Genomic DNA, 23379 nt, shown 5'->3' with positions numbered 1-23379 from the left:
TAGAAAGTCACCTATAACTGAGAAATAATTTACTGGACCCAACTAAATCTAAATTGAAATCTATACATTTTACAGGCAGCTCCTAGATTTGACAATAATGGGCTGTTCTTTTCATGATCCCACTTTGGGTCCAGGACAGCATAATCTTCAATGAAGGGGATAAGCACCAGAAAAAATCTGAACTCTATGTAAAAGGTCTGGGTTCATTTCTATTAATTTGCTTTCGATTCTTCCTCTTTTAACTTAGACAAACTAGAAACACCACAGCCTGGGTAAAACTACAGCAGACTCCTTGTTTTCAAATGTTACCTTTCTATGCAAGTATTTTTTCTTTTCTTTTCTTTTTTCTTTCTTTTTTTTTTTTTTTTTTATTTGACAGACAGAGATCACAAGTAGTTAGAGAAGCAGGCAGAGGGAGAGAGAGGAAGGGAAGCAGGTTCCTCACCGAGCAAAGAGCCCAACACGGGGCTTGATCCCAGGACCCCGGGATCATGATCTAAGCTGAAGGCAGAGGCCCCAACCCACTGAGCCACCCAGGTGCCCCATGCAAGTATTTTCATTAGGATACTATTTGGATTATACAACTGACAGTGTGACATAGTATTTAGACATCATGAGTCAAAGTTTAACGTATTCATCAATTGACAGAAGTGAACAATTCTTTGTTTCAATGACTGGATTCCTCTTATTTTAAATGCACACTAATTTAAGGCACCTGGGTGGCTCAGTCAGTTGAGTGTCTGACTTCAGCTCAGGGTCCTGGGATCTGGCCCCGTGTCGGGCTCCTTGCTCAACAGGAAGCCTGCTTCCCCCTTTACCCTTCCCCTCTGCTCCTGATCTGTTTTTCACTGTATCTATCTCTCTTAAATAAATAAATACAATCTTTAAAATAAATACGTACTAATTCAAATGCACACTAATTTAAGTGTAATGATTTAGACAATATATACATTTTGCAGTGAAAGATAAATAATTTATAAATTTCAGCTACTAAATAACTTTTAACATTCCCACAGTGATTATTCTTGTCCCCACATAAGAATGCACCGCAGATGTGTATTAGTAAGAACTTTGCTTTAAAAAAATCTATCCGGGGCGCCTGGGTGGCTCAGTGGATTAAGCCGCTGCCTTTGGCTCAGGTCATGATCTCAGGGTCCTGGGATCGAGTCCCGCATCGGGCTCTCTGCTCAGCAGGGAGCCTGCTTCCCTCTCTCTCTCTCTCTCTCTCTGGCTTCCTCTCTGTCTAGTTGTGATTTCTCTCTGTCAAATAAATAAATCTTTAAAAAAAAAAAAAAATCTATCCTACAAAGGTTCTGATAGCCCAAGCAAGGACTTAGAACCATGCAGAGCTTGATTCCAAGACCAGTTATTTCTGTGACCAAGGCAAGTTACATAGCAAACTTCAGCTCAGGCTAAAGCCTCTAAATATGTGGATAACACTCTGGCACAATGTTAGCATAGCCCAGCCCTCCCAGAATCCACTTTATTTTCCTCTAGTCCTTCATCCCTACCTGCGTCGTGGAGTTCAAGCAGAATATAAAAGAGCAGGAGGGAGACAAACCATCAGAGACTCTTAATCTCACCAAAGAAACTGAGGGTTGCCAGGGGCAGGGGGTAGGGATAGGGTGGCTGGGTTACGAACATCGGGGAGGGTATGTGTTACGGTGAGTGCTGTGAAGTGTGTAAGATGGATTATTCCAGACTTGTACCACTGGGGCAAATAATATATGTTAGGGGTGCCTGGGTGGCTCAGTGGGTTGAGCCTCTGCCTTTGGCTCAGGTCGTGATCTTGGGGTCCTGGGATGGAGCCCCACATCAGGCTCTCTGCTCAGCAGGGAGCCTGCTTCCCCCCCACCCCTCTCTGCCTGCCTCTCTGCATACTTGTGCTCTCTCTGTCAAGTAAATAAATAAAATACTTAAAAAGAAAAGAAAAAAAAAAAAGCAGGTAGGGGTGCCTGGGTGGCTTAGTTGGTTAAGCATCTGCCTTCGGCTCAGGTCATGGTCCCAAGGTCCTGGGATTCCCCCCCCCTCCCGTCAGGCTCCCTGCTGAGAGACTGCTTCTCTCTCACCCTTTCCCCTTCCTCCCTCTCATGCTCTCTTTCTCTCTTAAATAAATAAATAAAATATCAAAAAAAAAAAAAAAAAACAGTATTTAGATGGGCCTACAGGTCCTTTATATTACCAGTCCCCAGCAGGGTGACAGGCACAATGTAGGTATACAGTACATTTTTATTAAATGAATGGATACTGGCAAAATGTGTTATGGTTGATGAATTTTTTTTCTAATAATATAACTACAAAAATTATAGAAGCACTACCAAATCCTCTTTATCCACAAGCATACCTATTGAAAACAAACCTTTTTCCATATTGAGTTTCAACAGAACACACATACACACAGGACTCTATCACCTTGTCAAAGGCAAATCAAGAGACAGAAAAGACCACGAACCTGAAGAGTATGAAGAAACAGTTCAATAGCTACAGAATGTTGCTGATGAAACTAACAACATCTTAAATAACATATTCAGACATTAATAAATGTATAATTTAGACTAACATGATCTTGCACTGATTATAATGGTAATTGATCAAGAACAAGAAAGGTTAAGTTTTTTTTTTAATGAACATATGACTTTGAGAATTAAAAAATGTATCATGATAGGAATAGAGAACCAATCAGCAGACACGTTTTATTCAATTGTTTCCTTATTCCTAAATGTCACGGAATGTGAAAGGACAAAGGCTTACAACTTTTCTATGAGTTCCATCCATCCTTTTCCACATGGAGGAAGCGTGGAGATGGGGCAGCAGCTGCTTGTGCTCCTAGGGAGCTGACCTGCCTGGTTTCAGTGAAATGACTTGGCACAATCTCTAAAGGCTCGGGTTGGAAACAGTCCATTCACTCTTCTGTTCCTTATGAGAATCAATAACAAAAGCAACAACTACAACTATATGGCCCTTGCTTCGGCCAAGCACCATTCTAATCCTAATTCACTGAACTCTCATTGCAACCCTGTGACAAAAGTATGTACTATTTTTATATTCATTTTGCAGGTGAAAAGACTGGGGAACTGAAAGGTTAAATAACTTCCCCAAGGTCAGACTAGCTACCAGTCCTAGCACCTGAACTCAGACACTCTTACTCTACAGTCCATGCTCTTAGTCACTGTGTGATACCACCTCTCATCTGTCCACCTCCCTCCCATCCACTACCTACTCCACAAGCCCCAGTTTGGTAGTAGATGCCCTCAAGGGGCTCACAGTCTCATGGGAGCTCATGATTATAGTGCAGAATATCAAGGATGCTGACAGACAAATTAGACTCTGTACACATCTGGAGTCCACATACTCAGCAAAGCAGGAAACAGAGTAGGCTCCCTTTATCTAATACAGGTCCACACAATCCTCTCCCTCAAAAGTCCCGTCACTTTAGTCCCAAACCTCCCCCTGCCTGGCATCATGGGTGCCATAGCTGCATAGGAAACTAGGCATTGAGAAGGTCTGTAAGTGTCAGGAAGCACCAAGCATCTATAGCAAGAAATAATACTCAATTGTTTATGTCTCCTGAAATTCGTTCTCAAATCTCTACATTGTTTCAATCCTAAAAGAGACCACCAGATTTTTATTACAATAAACCCAGTGGTGGGGCACCTGGGCAGCTCAGTCGTTATATGTCTGTCTTTGGCTCAGGTCATGATCGCAGGGGCCTGGGATTGAGCCCCACATCAGGCTCCCTGCTCTGCTTCTCCCTCTCCCATTCCCTCTTCTGTGTCCCCTCTCTCACTGTGTCTCTTTCAAATAAATAAATAAAATCTTATAAAAAACAAAACAATAAACCCAGTGGTTAAATACATATTCCAAATGGGGCCTATGACCCAAGATTAAGTGTAGACCCAACAGGTATGAGCCATATGACCACAGGCAAGTTCTTTATTCTCTTTAAGTCTTCATTTAGCTATTTAAAAAATGGGGATGTCTCATAAAGAAGTCTCATAAAGAAGCTGTGAGGAAAAAATAGTAGAACAATCCATAGCACTCACACCGCACATCACTGGGTACACAGTAAGCACCTAAGACACCACGAGACTATAGCAACATGTCTTTGAGGATGTGAAGTCCTGGTGTTGGTGACTGTCCATTTATTTTCAAAATTTAAAAAAGAAACTATTCAGATAAAACACTAAAATCTACTGCAGAGATGGGGGGCACCTGGGTAGCTCTGTCGGTCAAGCAACTGACTCTTGATTTTGGCTCAGGTCGTGATTGCACGGTCATGGGTCGTGGGACTGAGCTCCATGTCAGGCTCCATGCTCAGCAGGTTGTCTTCTGGACATTCTCTCTCTTCCCCTCTTCCTGTGCCCCTTCCCCTGTTCGTGCTCTCCCCTCCCCATCTCTCAAATAAATAAATCTTTCTAAAAAGCCTATTAACAGAGGAGAAGAAAACCAGACACCCTGCTCATACTGCAGTGGGTTAGTTAGAGATATAATGCTGGTTATTTGAGGTTCCCAGTGTCTAGGAAGTAGCTGATCGCTTAGAAGATTCTCTGAATCAATTCCATTTTGATACACAGCTGTGAAAATATTAATTACATATGCTGTTTTGTGTTGTAGGTTAGAGCACGAGCTAGAGTTAGATGTTCCATGCTGGAATCTTAAATGTACCACTAAGCAGTACAGGAACATCTTCATGGGCTCATGCCTCAGTTTCCTCATTTGTAAAATGGGGATGATAAAAATACTTTCTTTGTAGGGTTGTGTAAAGATTAAGTGAGCCTCCACCTACAAAGCAATTTAAAATCCTACCTGGTACATTTTTAGTGGTCAACAAATGTCCTGGGAGAAAAGACATGGATCCAGGAAATTTAATTATTCATCTTCCGCTTCAAGCCAGGAACTTGGCAGTTACGCTAGAATCCGATCTCTCCCTCTCACATCCTACGTCCAGTCCACTGCCAAGTTCTGTTGAGTCTTCCCCTAAATATCTCTTGGATGCAACACCCCCTCTGCACTGTCACAGTCTCTGCCCTGGTTCAGCCCCTCAGCCTCTCTCACTCCTGAATCACCACCAGCACTTCCGGACGGCCAGCCCGCCGGCTGTCTGCAGCACAGCCACCGGAGGGATGGTTCTAGATCATGCAGCTGTTGGTTTCCCTGCCTACCACCACCGTTCAAGTTGGTTCGAGTCCCTCTCCTTCAAGAGGGTGATTTCCAGCCCCAGACAAAGTCTTCAGGACCTGGCTTTGGGCTGCTTTTCCAGCTACCTTTTCTGCTGTACACGCCTGTCCTCTTTGCTCCTTATTTATGTTTTTTCTCACACACTCCAATGTTCCCTCTTACTTCCACCACTTTGGGCATGGGACTCCTGCTTGCCTATCTTGCTCACTCCTCCTCCAAGGTTCAGCTTCTCCAAGAACCTTCTCTGAGCCCATTTGGGTTAAACTGGGAGTCTTCCTGTGGGCTCCTGTGGCTCCCTTTCCATGTGTTACGTAGGGGTTTTAATGGTGCTCGGATCTTTCTCTTCTCTCTACAGAGAGTTACTAGACTGTTGCCTCTCTGGCTCCTTTAGCTTTGCCTCCACCACCGGATGCCATGCCAGACCCACAGAAGTCACGCAATAAACGTCTGCTGACCAACTGCATGAATCCAAAAATGAAGCAATGAATATTCATTCCTGTTCTACCACTGAGTAGCTGTAGGAGTCTGACATCAATAATTAGAAAAGATATTAATCATAAAATTAACTGTCACTGTATCCCTATATAGGATATATATAGGATAATATATATATAGGATAATATAATATATATTATCCTATGTCAGTGATACATATACGAATGTTTCCTTTTTTAGTGTACATTTCCTTAGATCACCTTAAAGTTATTTGTTTTGCCGTAGAGTGTATAAATATATACAAGCATACTGGTGAACATTAAGAAAACTATTGAATAAGTTAAGGTCAATTCTCATAATACCCCACAATACTGAAATGTATTTTACAGTTTACACGGAGGGAAGGCAAAATACGTAGGTAATTCCCCATCAGAGGCAATAAGGAAAGTGTGGGCCTGAGAGCATTTGTGACTAGCCCTCATTAACCCATGGTAGTAGCTTAGGTCACCTTCTGACCACTACCCATGGGTCAGGACCTTGCTCAGTGCAAGGGATATAAAGAGTTCCTCTCTGCAACTTGCTCAGCCAGGGCATGGAGCCTATATGAACACACCCAAAGACCCTCCATCTACCTCTACCTTAGGCAGGCCAGCTACTCAGCCCATCAGGAGAAGAAGAGAGGGAAGGGGAAAATCTATCAGGAAAGAGCAATGGGAAAGTCTGCATCAGGAAGATTCGTAATGTAATAAAAAGCAACTTTTAAACAAAATACTCATGAAAAGATTTGGGGATTATTATTATCATTATTTTTTTTTTTTTGCTTTAAGTCAGAAAAACCAGTGATAAAAAGATTAAGGGTTCATCCATGCAGGTGTGTATCCTTTAACAACAGAAAGATCTTTTTCTTGACAATAAACTTGTTACAGCAAGAATAAAACACATCCTTATTAAAATACAAGGCATTATAAATTCCTAGAAGTTTCCTATTTTTTTGATTGGTAATCACTTATTCATGGCTATCAACATTCTTAACAGACCAAAGGTGGGTTTAAAAAAAAAAAAAACTGATGAAATGTGAATGCAGTGTTGATTTTATGCACGTATTATGATTTGATTATAATACTTAGTAATGTCCCATACTGTGTGATGTCACATCATATGGAGAGAATCAGGAAAGGTTCACCCTGAGCTTGCTCAGACTTGAACTGCATGGGTACCATGAACCAAATTCCTTATTTTACAAATTAGATATTCTTTACGTTTTTCTTAAGCTTTCTTATTTTGTGATTTTAGGAGACTACTCACTATTACTTTGATGTAATTAAAAGGTCCTACAGGATATTCTACATATGAGCGAGAGCAATGAATCCCATAATAACCTGCAAAGTATATAAAAGCAGCTTTTCCAATCGACATGGGACCTATAATACGGAGCAAAGTAACCCACGGGCCTTAATTAGGATCTTTAGGAACAAAAAGAGAAAGGAAAGCCCAAGTCAAAACAATTCACTTTATAGAGAGTAAGTGGTAGATATGCTTTACAACAGAAAAAAGAATCTAGATTATGTCTTCAAAGTCACATGATCTTGACTTTATATTTTGAAAGTAGTCCCTGAAATCACTAGACTGGGAATATTTAAATCTCCTGAAATACATGTATCTTTGAGAGGGAATATACATATCGTACTATGTCACGAATCTAGTAGTGCAACAGCAATGAAAGTGTTATCCCCGAGCCACTTTCTGGATCAACTCTGTGATTGTCCTGAGAACAAAACATTTAAATCTGCTTACACATTGACATAGCGATATTGATATTTCTCCATGTTCCCTTCTGGTTGCTAAGAGATTTACACTGGACAGACTGTTGTACTCATAACAAAGCACTTTGGTCCACAAAGCATTTGCTTCAGTTCAGTGAGTCCAGAAGCTCCCTTTGCCTTACTCCTTCCCGATTTTGCTTCCAAGTCAAACAGGGGCCCAGGCCCCAAGGCAGCAGGCCTGTCATCACCACAGGAAACTGTGCTGCATAAGGCTGGTTCAGCCAACAACGCTTCCAGAGTAGGAAAGGCAACGGTGACGTTGTATCTTTATACAAACACATCTACCTTCCCCCATGGTTCTTAGAAGCCAGTTTACCACTGTGGGAGTGGGCAAAGATGTGTGGAGAGGGGGCACTCAACAGTGACCTACCCACAGACAACCTGGCACGGTACAATTAGACCAGAACCTAGCCAAATATGGCAATTCCATAACTCTGCTGTGCAAGGCTTTGAAACATGCACTCTGAGTCTGTACTTTTGTAAAAATGCAGTCAAGAAGTTTATTTACAAGAATATTGAAGGGGGAATGTTCTATATTTACCACCTTGCAGCAAAGCAACTGTAGCCCTCCAAACCCGATCTCGTCAAATCTGCCAGGTAACAAAAGGCAGAGAGGCTCTTTTTCCAGATCCTAACCCTGAAGAAAACGGCAAAGGCACCAAAAATATACCCCATCACCCCTGAGGAGAGGCACATGTGGATGAAATCTGCGTGTCATTTACAAGGCACACGCATCACTGCTCAGAGCGAATTAAGATTATCTTTCCCTTGGGAATTCTCACAAAGAGACATAAAAATGCTTTATGACCCGACTTTCGTATTCAGATCACAGAGTTTTAGTCAGTTTTTATTAATTGCCATGGAGGGAAAGTGATTTGGGCCCTCAATCCCCACAGGGTACCTAGGAGTCATATTTAAGGGCACAGCCACTAAACACTCAGTAAGTACTCTCAGGTGGTAATAAAACACCACTGACCTAGAATATTCCTCCTCCTCCCCACCACCACCACCTTAGAATATCAGCTGGGGATGATCAATCAATGCCTAAGCTTTAATCAGAAGCAATCAGTGAGGAAGGCTTCAGGTCCCCGCTGGGCCAAGGGAATTCCTGCATTCAGGATGATGTCTCTCCCCCAGCTGAGAAAAACAAACCTCGGTGATTTTAGCTTCACGTAACAAAAGAAAGTTATTTCTGGCAGCTTATTTCCATTGCACAAGCTAACTAGCAGCACCTTACAAAAATAAGAGGCAAGAGGAAAGAAATGGGTGAGGGGAAGAGAAGCAGGAAATGACTTTTCTGCTCCGTCTTTAAGGTCACAGATCTGCCCGCGAAACGCACACAGTGACAGTAGTTCTAGCACAAAAAGCTCCCTTTCCACGAGCAAGACCTCTAACAAGTCCAAAAACTGGCTCTCCAGCCTCTCCCTCAAACTCACGTCCCCGAAGTCCGTTTAACCTTGACGGGGCCAGGAAGAAAGTACTTTTAACTCCCTGGCAACACCTTTCTGTGTCATGCCGGCGTGCCCCAGCCCCTGCGAGGAGAGGAGGCGCACCTTCCGCATCAGCCCTGCAATCACCCCCACCCGGCATGCAGCCTTCCCCCTGCCTCGCCTGTCCTGCGGCCGGGGTCCACCGGTGAGCTTCATCATCTGTTCCCAATTTATCCCCTACACAGCACGTGAAAACAGCCCTTCATGCCTCCAACAGACGCCAGGAGGAGATTAAAACAAAAAGATGCCAGGCAAGATATATGCTCTGGCAAAGACCACTACCTTTTTCTTCCGATCCCGGGACCGTTTGCGGTGTTTCCTTTTTTTCTCAGTCTCTTCTTCAGCATTGATTTCTAAATCCCTGTTTTTCTTTAACTGGGAAGCTGCATGAGCCATAATGCATTTAAAAAGAGCTTCTCAAGCACGCAGGGCTTCCTCTTAGAAGGTGATCTCCTCGGGCACCTTTAGCCAGGCTTACGGCAGCATTCCAATCACTGGAGAGAAACCTTTGACCAGAAGCAGGAAGACATGCAAAATGCAAAAGATGCTGTAGAAGCTGAAGCTTTTAAAAACCCCAAAGACGGTTCCCAGACTTCATCCTCCACCTTCCTGCACCTGAACCTTTACATGAGAGTGCAGCCATCGTAATGCATTTATCGTAGTGAGAAAGACAGCTGGGACTGAGGAAGCTGTATTATGGCTGTGTCCCCTGCCACCAGCTGGAAGTGTCTAAGTGATTCCTCGGAAGGGGGAATGCTGCAAAGGATGCTTCTCTGAAGGGAAAAAATCCAGAGTCACCACACATGCAGGAGCGAAAATCCAGTACTAATTCTGAAAACCTATTTTAGAATCCTTCGAAAAAAAGACAGAGCTGCAATTTATACATCACCACTAGTTCTGCAACGAGCACAATTTAACCCGTAATAGAATGGAGCCGTTCCTACTTGAGTTTTAACTGCTGATGGGGACAAAACACATAAAATAAGATTTCACAAAATGCACTACATTTCGCTATGGAGATCCTGACCACATTACAGGGGAAAACAATGCATGCATTGCTGGTCTCAACAGTGCGTCCTTTATGCTGAACTATGGGCTTAAATGCATTTTGTGGGAGAGGACTACAGAAGGGCCTGTTGTCTTTTAAAAACAACACGCTGATTACAACACATCATACAGAAAGACGTGAGCATGTTGGTGTATGGAACAGATGCCCGATTCAGAGGAGTTCCCCAGGACTCTCCTCTCATGTGGTCCACGGGTCGGAGGATGGGCAATCTGGGCAGAGATCAGGGTTTCGGAGACACTGACATGGAGATCTGGCTTCATGTTAGGGTTTGCTTCAATCACCTTACTATTTTTGCCACCTGAGTCCCTGCTGACTGCAGCCTCTGAATATTCATGATGGAGAAGTGAAGCAGCAGTCAGTCGTTCTCTGGGCCTGCTGGGGTGGCTTCTGCCAGGACATACCCCAGAAGAAATGGCCTAAGTCAGGAATCATGTATACACACAGGGGATTCACATGGGTTTAGCAAGAAATGGCTGAATTGAGTGGTACACTGGATGGACCTAAAACACTTGAGCCCTTGTAGGAAACCCTAAATGCACCAGGAAAATGAGCGGGGTTGGTGGGGATTGGAATGGGGGGCAGTGCGGATGGAGATAATGTTCCACTGGAAAGACTTAGTATGTTTGCTTTCAATACCATGAAGCCGTGTGCTTCTTCCAACTCAAGAAGTCTGTAACTTTAGAGATCAGTCCTTTTGGCTTTGCAGGGCTGAGGGCTAACACGCATGAGAGCTGGAGCAAGAAGACCAAAGGTGCCGCTTGAAGAGCCGGCTGGCGTTCTCCGGAGCTGTTGTTCGACTGCTGTTGTTCGGAGACCCAGGATTGAGTCCCGCATCGGGCTCCCAGCTCCATGAGGAGTCTGCTTCTCCCTATGACCTTCTCCCCTTTCATGCTCTCTCACTCTCTCTCTCAAATAAATAAATAAAATCTTAAAAAAACAAACAAACAAAAAAACCTCCAGTGTGAGCGCTCCTGCAAACAACAGCCACTCACTACATTTCAGACTTGGAGATCAAAGATCTTCCTCCCCATACCCCCTGTAGGGGGCTTCTTCACCCTCTGGTGGGCGGTGATAGGCAATGGGAAGAGAAAGATGGTAGGCGCATGGCTTTCCGGACCTGCTGCGAGTGGATTTCACACTCCTCTCCCTGTGACTCCCGGTGACCGATTTGAAAATCATGTGGGTCAAACCATTCCCAGAGGCCTACTGCGTGCGCTGGGGGCCTACTGCGTGCACTGATGTTCATGGGCTGCTTCCCCACACAAACCATCTCCAGGAAGAAAGACGTCTGGAAAGGTTCTCCCTTGCCTACCAATCCATCAGCTGACAAAACAGAGGAGAAAATGAAGGAGGGGAATGAAATGAGACTCAGATCCAAAAGTGATAAATCACAGTTGGATCTTAGTAATAAAAATAAGTGGTTTTTCTACCAGAATAATTTTTTTATTGTAATAGGAATAGGTGGGAGAGACTATACAAAGGAGAGACTATACAAAAGTTCTAATTTTTATTTAGAACTTTTGTATAGTCTCTCCTTATATAAAACACCTTGTACTTTTGAGGAAAATTCATACAATTTCCTTTCCTTATTTTCAGCAAGTTGAAGAGAACAGCCAGTTACAGAACTGGTTCATTTCCCACCGGCTCCTGGACCTTTTTTTTAATTCCTTTATAGACACTAATGATACTTTAAAATATATTTCTAAGTATCCCTGATCAGAGTAACCTCTTTGGCTGGGGCTGTAAAGCTATACTTTCCCATTGATCTCTATCAGCTAAAGCATTGTTGGAAATTAGGAAAACAGGCCACAGGTGTTTTTTAAAACTAGAATCATTCTTTGTTTCCCCCAAATTACTCAGAAGTTGAGAATCCATCACAACTTTAATGTTGCCATAACATACATTTTGTGTTATGCTGGATTTTGGAGTATCTCAGTAAGTTGTTAACCCATCCAAAATAAAGTCTAAGGCTTGTTTAGATTTTCTTTCTTACAGAGCATGTGGGCCTTTGTCCTCCATTTCTAAGCCAGAAGAACTTTAAACAGCAATACCACCAAGGAAAGCTGCCCTGTGGGTCTGTGATTTTGACTGTTATACTGCTAATGTCTTAGTTCTTTTCTCCCTGCGCAGCCTACATCCTGACAGGCATTTAAGCATGATAGCCACAAATACTAGGTGTTTCCCTTCCCAACCTGAATTGACAGTTCTATCAATAATTCTAGAAAGCAAGCTATTTATAAGAGCTGAAAATGAAACATGAAAATAATTTTTAAAAACTTGAGTCTCTGAAGTCTATGAAGATTCATAAAACTTTTCCGCTTAAGTCTCAAGAGTTTGCTCTCTTTTATAAGGTTACAGAATTAGTATGAATCTTCCAAGGAAAATGGAGGGCACAGCAGGTACAAGAGTGTGTCTCCGAGCAGGGTGGCCAGTGTCTCAGAACAGGAAGGAAATGCAGGGTTCGGTGGCATCAATTACCACTCACATACAGGGGAACTTCTCCAGTCCCACTCCTTGACATTGGCCTTGAGGATGTACTAGACAGAACTTACACAGGATGAGGACGGCCTGGGCATGGAATTTCAAAGCTGTTGAAAGTTAAAGAAAGACTATTCTTAAGACACTTCTCTCTAGGGAAGCAGGGGGAGGGGAATCTGTTCTGGTTTAATAAAAGCTCCAGCTACAGGAATTCCTAAAGCATCCTTTCAAAAATAAAGTAAAAGTGATCTTTCAGACTTACTAGCAGAAATCCTTCTTGGACTATGTCCTATAGGAAAGGCAATGATAATCAAAGAACAGCAAGCCACTTGGAGGAACTGAAGGCATGGTATCCTAGCACCCAGCTTTATGTCCCCTTACCCTTCCTGCAGAAGGCAGCGTGGCTGAGCAATCTGAAAACCCAGCATCCCGCAGCAAGGAGGAGTCCTGGCCTTTTCCTTGCGTGGACCTTAGTTACCAGAACTTATGTCAAAAACTCTCCTTACGATTCTGCCCCCAATAATTCCTGATTTCTTATCAGAAGTGACAAATTTTATTCAGAGCATTACAGCATAAAACTAGTACAAAAAAGTAAAACTCAAACTTTCTAGCGTGGCACTGGGGATAATGTTTAGATCCTAAATAATTTCTAATCCGGGAACCAAAACTCTGTGACCAACTGAAATCCCACTGAAAACAACATCAAGTCAACTCATTAGGATGTCACAGGCTTGAGATGCCAGTGAGAGGGATTTTCCTTCACAGTTTAAGTGAAGTTCCTTACACCTTGCCAGGATTTTGAGATCAACTCGATTACCTCAGCCAATTAGTATCTTGACCCCTCTGGTTGGTTGTCATTCTATCTCATGTCTCCACAGTGGTGAGCTGGGTGGACACACGAACAATGTACGCAAGTTCTATGAAGAGGATACTGTCTCTTGGTCATTTTGAAGTTATAGTAAAAGAACCCTTTGGAAAAAATGGGACACGGTGATGTGGAGAAGGGGAAGACGGGGAGTGTGAAGAAAAATGGAGGACGGAAAACAGAAAGAAAACCAATGAAGAGAGTGTTCTCCCCTGCCGGGGAGGCTGTACCTTCCCAAACCCACCCCGAGTTCTCGGGAATGAGCCAAGTGTGTGTTTTGATGGAACGAAAACTGTTCGTGCTGCTGTTCGTGTTCCACTTCCGTCTTCTCAGAAGTAGAGCAGGCTCACCGTACGAGTCAAAATATTTTTCCTTCACAAAGAAAAATGGATCCACTGTCATTTCATTAATTTTGGCATCCTAGATAAAGATGATGTCAAGAGACCTTGAGCAGGTTCTGAACAACGTGGGGAACAAGAAAGAAAACAAGCACTAAACCTGTCAATGGTTATACGTGACAGAAAAAGCACCCTGGAAAATTCTCAACTCATAGTCACAGATTCGTCTTCATTTTCAGATTAGACACAAGAAGTGTGAAAGAAAGAGAGAGAGAGAGAGAAAGAAAGAAAAGAGGGACACCTGGGTGGCTCAGTGGGTTAAGCCTCTGCCTTCGGCTCAGGTCATGATCTCAGGGTCCTGGGATCGTGCCCCACATCAGGCTCTCTGCTCAGCAGGGAGCCTGCTTCCCCCGCCCCCGCCTGCCTCTCTGCCTACTTGTGATCTCTGTCAAATAAATAAATAAAATATTAAAAAGAAAAAAAAAGTAAAAGAAAAGAAAAGAAATGACTTGCTGGACCACACTGAAAGACTGATGGTCCTTCCCACACCCTGTGGGGTGGCATCTTCACATCCGTGAGTGCTGGCCTCGGGCCTGTCCGTGTCCATGCTCCATCTGCCCTCCGTCATCCCTGGAGGAGATGGTCCGGCCAGTTCGATGGCTTGACCTCAGTGCTGCAGAGCCGGCTGGCCCCAGGCTGCCAGCTGCTTCTGCCACCACACACGAGCAGTAGACGGGCTTCCCCAGGTGTCTCCGCCACAGCCACATTGGCTGGCAGGGAGGAGGGGATCCCTCATTCTGCATGGAAGACCCACGCAGGATGTGCCACGCAGGCACATCCTGCGCCCTCTCTGACCGGAGGAGTAGACCGGCAAAGCCTGGCAGAGCACTGAGCGGTGAGCAAATGAAGTGTACTGAACAAGTCACTTCCTCTCGAGGCCCCTGTTCATACAGAAGGGGGTGGCTGGACCAAAGGACTTCAAACCCACCCTCTCACGAACCCAACATGCTAGGACTTGAAGGGACAGAAGGTTGTGGGTGTGTGGAAATAAAGGGAGATGCGGAGGAAAGGTATACTGAAGAAGAGCTTGTGATCTATGCGGGTCCACACAGTAGCCCCCAGCTGTATGTGGCAAGTGAAGCAGGACTAGTATGTCTGAAGAACTGAGTTTTAAATTTAAAAACATACTCAATTCAGATACATACTGCAGCGTGTTTGGAACAATCTGGATATGGGAATCTGCTTTTCTAACTTTAACTTTTATTGGAAAAATACAGATCAAGTATTTCCAATAATTTAGCACCCAAATTAAGACATAAACTAACACCGGATTGCAAGACTAAATACTAGAGAAAGCAATGTAAAATTCCTCAGTAATAACTGTATACATTGAGTCATGTTGAAATGGAGCTATTTTGGATATATTTAATAAAATACTTTAAAATAAATTTAACTTTCTGAAAAAATCTTTCAATGTGGCTATTAGGAATTTGAAATTATATGAGAGGCTCACACTACAGTGTTTGTCTCTATAAAGAGCTTATACTAGTAAAAAGAGCCTAATTTGCCAGACATGATCTTCCCAAAGGCGGATACTTCTGCAAACGAGCGAGAGAAGACACTCAACAGTCAGTCAATACACTTTCCATTTGGAAAGGTGAAGCACAAAGAGGTAGTATGTTCCCAGGTGCCTGTGCTAAAAGAACCATTCATGCACTCATGGACTCGCCCATTCACCTGTTGGTCACTGTGTTCAGCACCTGGGTGGCTTAGTCCCTTATCCTTCCTCAGGATTCCCATACCCGTAATAAAGGGAAAAGAATTTTAGGGGCACCTGGGTGGCTCAGTGGATTAAAGCCTCTGCCTTCGGATCAGGTCATGATCCCAGGGTCCTGGGATTGAGCCCCACATTGGGCTCTTTGCTGGGCAGGGAGCCTGCTTCCCCCCCCACCCCTTGTCTCTGTCTGCCTCTCTGTCTACTTGTGATCTCTGTCGAATAAATAAATAGCATCTAAAAAAGGGGGTAAGGAATTCTAAAGTCTCTCTCCCCAACTATGTGATGACAAAATACAATTATAATAAGGACGCCATGATGGACTGATGTGTGCTTCTACCGTGGGTGTGTTCTGGTCAAGATGTAAGGAAAGTAAGTCTACTTTCAAAACATTTTTCTGAAGAGGAAACTAAAGGTCAAAGGTATGAAAGAGATAGGATTTGAAAATTCAGGAATCTGCTGGCCTACTCCATGATCATTTGCTAACACTCTCTATGAGGGATGGAGTGGCACACAAGAGGAAGCAAAGGTTTTTACTTTTAGAAAATGTTTCATTGACTCATGAGGCCATATACAATGGCCAAGGGTAGTATAGTCATAGCTAAGCACTATGCCAGATGCTGTCAAGGAAATCAGTCAACTATTCACACTACAACTCACACCATCATTTATCATACTGTGGACCATATCAATCATGCAGAGATTTCTACCTGACAAAAAAAGAAAAAAAATATTTACTTTCTTGGAATTGGCACTGACTTACTGCCGTAGAAAGAGCTACATGTAAAGTTTATAACCTTTTCCTCTTGTAAGATGGAAATAACAGCATCTGCTTCTTAGGAGTATGTTTCAATAGCTAATGCTTATGAAAAAATATGATCATCACAGAAGACAAAACAGTTACATGTAAACACAAGGCATTACACAGGGGCTCCAAGTGCATTTAGGATTTGTCTTCTTCCTACCTATCCTATACCTTGCTAAGTCTTGGTAGATTTTCCCTCTCATGTTGCTTCAGAAGGCCACTTTATAAATTGGACTAATAAAACGTCCTGTTGTATGTTTCACAACTTTGTACCTTTTTTCCTGTCCTTTATTATATCATGTTAGGGTATCATCACAAGGGTTAGTAAGGTCTGAACAAACAAACAAACAGATTCATAAATACATAGAATGCCCACAGGGGAGAAGGAGGGGAATGGGTAAAATAGGTGAAGGGCATTAAGAGGTACAAACTTCCAGTTATAAAATAAATAAGTCACAGGGATAAAAAGTGTAGCACAGGGAATATAATCAATAATATGGTAATAATTCTGCATGGTGACAGATGGTAACTAGACCTATGGGGGGAGAACTTTGCAATGGAGATAACGGTTGACCCTTGAACAACATGGGGGTAGGGGTGCCAACCCCCTGCACGGTTGAAAAATCCACCTAGAACTTTTGGCTCCCTCCAAACTTAACTACTAACAGCCTACTATTGACTAAAAGCCCTACCAATAACATTAAAAGTGGATTAACACATATTTTGTCCAGGTATTATATACTGTATCTAACAATGAAGTAAGCTAGAGAAAAGACAGTGTGAAGAAACTCATAAGGAAGAAAAATACATCTACAGTACTGCACTGTGTTTACCAAAGTCTGCGAGTGGACCCATGCAGTTCAGACCCGTGTTGTTCAAGGGGCGACTGCGACCGCTGAATGGCCATGTTGCACCCCTGAAGCTAACAGAATATTGTCATGCCAACTGTACTTCAATTTTTTAAAAAAGTGCAGCTTGACTATGGAAAGAACCTAGATGTCCATCAACAGATGAATGGATCAAGAAGATGTGGTATATATACACAATGGAATACTATGCAGCCATCAAAAGAAATGAAATCTTGCCATTTGCGACAACATGGATGGAACTAGAGCGTATCATGCTTAGCGAAATAAGTCAAGCAGAGAAAGACAACTATCATATGATCTCCCTGATATGAGGAAGTGGTGATGCAACATGGGGGCTTAAGTGGGTAGAAGAAGAATAAATGAAACAAGATGGGATTGGGAGGGAGACAAACCATAAGTGACTCTTGATCTCACAAAACAAACTGAGGGTTGCTGGGGGAGGGGGTTTGGGAGAAGGGGGTGGGATTATGGACATTGGGGAGGGTATGTGCTTTGGTGAGTGCTGTGAAGTGTGTAAACCTGGTGATTCACAGACCTGTACCCCTGGGGATAAAAATATATGTTTATAAAAAATAAAAAATTATAATAAAAAATAAATAAATAAAGATAAGAAACCAAAAAAAAAAAAAAAAGTGAAGCTTGGATATTGAAAATATTATGTTTAAGATATAGGGTGATATGTATGGAGAAAATAAGTTATGAGGCCTTTTTTAGAAAGATCAAAGTTGAAACCAATTTTCTTATCCTTTTCCAATTTCTCTTTTTAAAAAAAGGGGGCAGGTTAGAGGATAGATCTTTCCAAATATGAGGAGGTGTGTGTTCAGGAAGATTTCCTCCTACTCATTTTTGTATTTTCCAAGGTAGGGGTCGGCAAACATTTTCATAAAAGGCCAGATTGTAAATATTTTGGGTTCTGCAGGCCAGATGGTCTCTGTTGTAGTTACTCAATTTTGCTATTGGAACACAAAAGCAGCCAGAGACCACAGGTAAATACAGGAATGTGGCTAGGATCCAATAAAACTTGACTTATGGATACTGTAACTGGAATTTCAAATAATTTTCACATGTTGTCAAGGATTACTCTTCTTTTGAATTGTTTTCAACCATTTAAACAGGTAAATACCATTCCTAGCTTGTAGGTGAATCAAAAACAAGGTTGGATTTGACCCAAGGTCCACAGTTTCCTGACCTCCCCCTTCTTCCGAGGCATCACTGTTTTGAGGGTTTCTGAAAAAAAGAGTGAATGGACACTACTCTTAAAACCTGATGCTTGGCATATTTATGTTTATACACACGTACATACATATACATGTGACTGTGTGTATATTTGCAAAAGTATCCATGGGGATCTACCCTTTGTATCTGAACATAGTCACCGTCATTTGAGACACAGAAAGACATACTACTACTGGCTTTTCTAACCCATGTACAGACAAGTCAAATTTCTTTATTAATTCACTCACTGACAATTATTTTTTGGTACCCCTCTTCCTGAAGTAGCATCACCCTCCACATGTCTTTATGACACCCAAACTCAGTAAGTGCTCAGTAGTACGAGAGAGAGAGAACAATTTTGAGTAGAACAACGGACCTCATACGTACTTCCATTTGAGGAGCATATACCCTAGAGCGAGGCTTCAAAGAGACCCAAACCATGATATTCTCCATGTAATGTGTAGGTCACATGGTTCACTATCTGTATTCTAGTTCCTCCCCAGGTAGGGGCAGGGTAGAGGTAGTTTCATGTTTTATTTGTAATTTACTATTGTAGTCTATGTATTCCCTACCAACTGATTTCAATTCGTTTGTAGAGCATGAATAAACAAATATTTATGGAGTCTCTGCTTTATTTCTAATACTCTATGAAAACCTAATAGAAAATTAAAGAGAAAATGCATAATTTCTTGTTTTTAATATCTGAATCATGATTGCAGATGTACACGTTTCTTTTTGGCATTATTTCACTAAAGGAACTAAACTTGGACATCTGTCAATAGTTAATGAATGGTGTGATTTTCAAACAATTAGCTGGCAAAGATGTGGATGCTATGGAAGACAAGCTTAGAGCTATGATCTCTGAGGACTTCTATCTGCTCTGAAAGAGAGTGGATTGTCTTTTAAGAAACATATGATAGGTCTGTTCGTCTTCTTCCAGCTCCAACCCCCTCCTTCCCCTCAACACATACACTCAACTGTTTTTCAGAGAAAGGGAAAGGCCAGATGGTTTTGGGGATTAGCACCGAGGAAAGGCCCAAGTTTCACCTCACCGTTGTTATTAAATTCTACTGCAGACTGGCAGGGATACAGAATTCAGGCCATCTGAGAGCTCTTGGGGAGTCTTGGTCCATTTCCTAATGAGCAGGTGTTGAAATGGAAAAAGCTACCTATACAAGAGCGTGGCAGGCACAGAGCTGCTCCGGGTCCCAAGGTATGCAGAAGCTTCCCCAGAAATCCTCCCACCCCAGAAACCATGGACTTGACTCCGCACACCCAGATGTGTTTGGAGATGCCTGTCCACGGCATACAAGATACAACACCTCAGTAATGTTTTTTGAACTGTAGTCTATCCTGCGGCAGGGGTGTGTGTGTGTGTGTGTGTGTGTGTGTGTGTGTGTGTGTGTGTGTGTGTGTGAATTCACAACACTTGGCCTTACTTTAAAAATTCTCTCCATGGGGCGCCTGGGTGGCTCAGTGGGTTAAAGCCTCTGCCTTCAGCTCAGGTCATGATTCCACGGTCCTGGGATCGAGCCCTGCATCAGGCTCTCTGCTCAGCAGGGAGCCTGCTTCCTCCTCTCTCTCTGCCTGCCTCTCTGCCTACTTGTGATCTCTCTCTGTCAAATAAATAAATAAAATCTTTAAAAAAATATTCTCTCCAGCATGTATTTAATGTAAATCTAATTTAATTTGGGTCCCACAAAATTTCAATACCCCTGGTAGACATGCTGGTGCATTACAGATGGCATGCTGCTTTAACTATTTCCTAGATGGAAACTGGTCCCAATAGTCTAGTCAATGAAAATAAAATATATATCAAAATCTTCAAAATAGAGGGGTTTTTTTTGTTTGTTGGTTTGGTTTGGTTTTGTAACCATGATACTAAAATCTAGTAAAGTTTAGCCAATCAGTGCTAATAGTGAGATTTACTAAGTAGAAATACCAACTTACCCTGTCAGGTCACTGAGCAATTAGACTGGAAAGGAAAGCACAGAATTATGGCTAGCAGTTTAACACAGATCCAATACCTGTGTCTATTTTTAACTCTGACTTTCCAGCCAACCGAATTCTTTTAAAGACCTGGGAAGCCATGAATACTGACTTATGAGAAAGGAATATAAATGCTGATTCTGCTTCCAAACAAAATGTTTTTGTTATATATTCTTCTATGTCTTTTCTTATGCCTACAATTATTTACATGTAAGTATCTTATCAAAAATACAATCCCACAAAGAGCTTCATAATCTACTTTTAAATATGTATCAACTAACTATATATGATGAATATCCAAAGGGGTCACTAAATACTCTGCTGTAACTTTCAAATGGTTCTTTAGTATTTCTCGTGATGAATCATCATATTTAAAAAAATCAACCCCATTCCATTAGACATTAAGATCACCTCCAATTTTTCCATGAGAAAAACAATGCTATCAATGACTACTCTTTTCACTGGCTGAGTTCACACATACATAAGTAATGCAAGCTAAATTTCCAAAATGGTAAAAGGAATGTGACTTAACAGCAAGATGTAAATATATACTCACAGATTGGGAGAATTAAACTGTACTTGCATTACCACATGTCCTACTCTACTTACATTTTCTGTGTCCAAGAATCACTCCATTGACAGACAAGATGAGCAGAGAAATGTATTACCTGTGCTAAGATAAACTGCTTACCTTTCATACTATCCACAGTTTATCTTTAGCTGAGAAATATCTAAGACTTAACCTATTTTTAAGCCCCAAATCAATATATCCATGTTAATTTTCACCAGTGCCACACTTGGAATTCTTAAAGTATTATGGACCAAAAAATAGCTTGAAACTTCACTGGTTTGGGGTTGTGTTGATAACCAAAATATGTAATTATGTATAAAACAAAAACACATAAACAATCACAATCTTCCTATGTGCTAATGGGAGAAAAGACATCGCTTTTGAGTAGACACCAAAAAACTTAACGTTCTGTAAATTTCAAAAGGATGCAAAAAGATTGTTGTATTGCAATACTGATAAGACAACTAGTCACATAAAATTTGCCCATAATAGTATACCATAATATGTGATAAATGGTGAAAATGTTGCTAATTCTCCCCTGCCCAACATTCATCTGGAATTGGGGGTGAAGTCTACTTTTCAACCTTGTAAATCTGGGTTGTTCTTGTGACTTACTTTGGTCAAAAAAATGTGGATAATAAGCAATTCTGTCATATCCCAAAACTAGTACTCAAGAGAACTTGCACATTTCTATTCTGTCCAGGAACACTGCTGAGCCAGTGTACAGGCCTGGCTTAGCCTGGTAGATGATGAGAGAGGTGTGGTGCATTAGCCACATTTCTCAGCCAAAAGCCACCCAACCCCCAGAGGCAGAGGACCCCTCTGTGAACCTGCCTGGACTCTAAGAACTTCTTAGATAATCCTAGAAGGCCTACTTATAGATAAATAAAAGGTTATTATTTTAATTTACTAATGTTGGGGTGACTTGTTATGTAGCACAAATAATTGATACCAAAAAAGTCAGAGAATACAATTTATAAATACTATGAATAATTTCTAGGGACTAGATGTTCAAAGATAAGTGACTATTATGAATACCAGTGCCTATAAATTGAAAATTTAGATGAAGTGGACAAATTCCTCAAAAAAAATTTCAACTTACACAAAACTGACAAAAGATGAAAAGGGTAATCTTTAGAGTTTTTTTTAAAGGAAACTAAAATCATATAAAATCATACTACAATAGAAACTCCACACCCATATGGTTTCATTGATGAGTTTTATCAAATTTTTAGGAAAGAAGTATCAACATTATCCCAACTATAGAAAATCTGAACAGACCAATAACTAGTAACCAAACTGAATCAGAAATATAAAAACTCAACAAACAAAAGCCCTAGACCAAATGGATTCACAAGCAAACTCTACCAAATATTTAAAGAAGAGTTAATACCTACTCTTCTCAAACTATTCCAAGAGAAAGAAGAGGAAGGAAAGCTTTCAAGTACATTCTACTTGTACTTGTAGGCTGGCATTACCCTATGAATACAAAGACACTACGAAAGAGAAAACTACAGGCCAATATCCTTCATGAACATAGACACAAAAATCCTCTGCAAAATATAAACAAACTGCATTCAATAATACATTAAAAAGTTCATTCACCATGATCAAGTAGGATTTATTCCAGGGATGCAAGGATGGTGCAATATTTACAAATAAATGGTACACCACATCAACACAATGAAGGCTAAAAATCACATGATCATTTCAATAAAAGAAAAAGCATTTGACAAAACTCAACATCCATTCCTGACAAAAACTTCAATGAAGCATGCTCAGAGGACACATACCTCAACATAATAAAGGCCATATATTAAAAACTCACAGCTGACATCATACTCAATGGGAAAAAGCCAAAAGCTTTTCCCTGTAAGATCAGGAACAAGACACTTTCACCACTTTTGCTCAACACAGAATACTGGAAGTTGTAGCACAGTAATCAGACAAGAAAAATAAATAAATGACATCCAAATTGGTAAGGAAGAAGTTAAACCATCAGTATACATAGCAAGCCCTAAAGACTTGACCAAAGACCAATGAGAAGTAATAAATGGATTCAGTAAAGTTGCAGGACACAAAATACATAGAAACTAATTGCATTTCTATACACTAATAATGAAGTGGCAGAAAAGGAAATTAAAAAAATAATTCCATTTAAAATTGTACCAAAAAAATATATATATCTAGGAATAAACTGAAACAAGGCAGTGAAAGACCTGTGTACACTGAAAACTATAAAACGATGATAAAAGAAATTGAAGACGTCACAAACAATGGAAAGATATTCCATGCTCATGCATTGGAAGAGTTAATACTGTTTTAAGGTCTATACTACTAAAAGCAATCTGCAAATTCAATGTAATCTCTATCAAAATACTGACAGCATTTTTCACAGAACTAGAACAAATAATCCTAAAATTTCTGTGGAACCACAGAAGACCTCCAATACCCAAAGCAATTTTGGGAAAGAAGAACAA

At 41.4% G+C, this 23379-nt stretch overlaps 1 protein-coding gene across 8 annotated transcripts in view; it reads right to left on the bottom strand.

The window, feature by feature from the left end:
- The window catches only part of ANK3 (ankyrin 3), a 675561-nt gene that overhangs the window by 330763 nt on the left and 321419 nt on the right, over positions 1–23379 (bottom strand). For 2 of the 8 annotated variants that reach the window (XM_059170188.1, XM_059170191.1), the window contains exon 1: positions 9209–9818. The exons of 1 other annotated variant lie outside the window; for it this stretch is intronic. In XM_059170188.1, coding sequence (XP_059026171.1) covers positions 9209–9322 — 114 coding nt within the window. In that variant the 5' untranslated portion in view covers positions 9323–9818. Of the gene's footprint in view, positions 1–9208; positions 9895–23379 lie in introns of those variants that run through there. 5 more of the 8 variants (XM_059170185.1, XM_059170186.1, XM_059170193.1 and 2 more) reach the window with 5 other exon arrangements.

This window comes from Mustela lutreola, chromosome 4 (assembly GCF_030435805.1).
Source record: "Mustela lutreola isolate mMusLut2 chromosome 4, mMusLut2.pri, whole genome shotgun sequence".
Lineage (NCBI taxonomy): Eukaryota > Metazoa > Chordata > Mammalia > Carnivora > Mustelidae > Mustela > Mustela lutreola.
The sequence above is the reverse complement of the archived record's forward strand: the minus strand, read 5'-3'. Positions and strand labels throughout refer to the sequence as shown.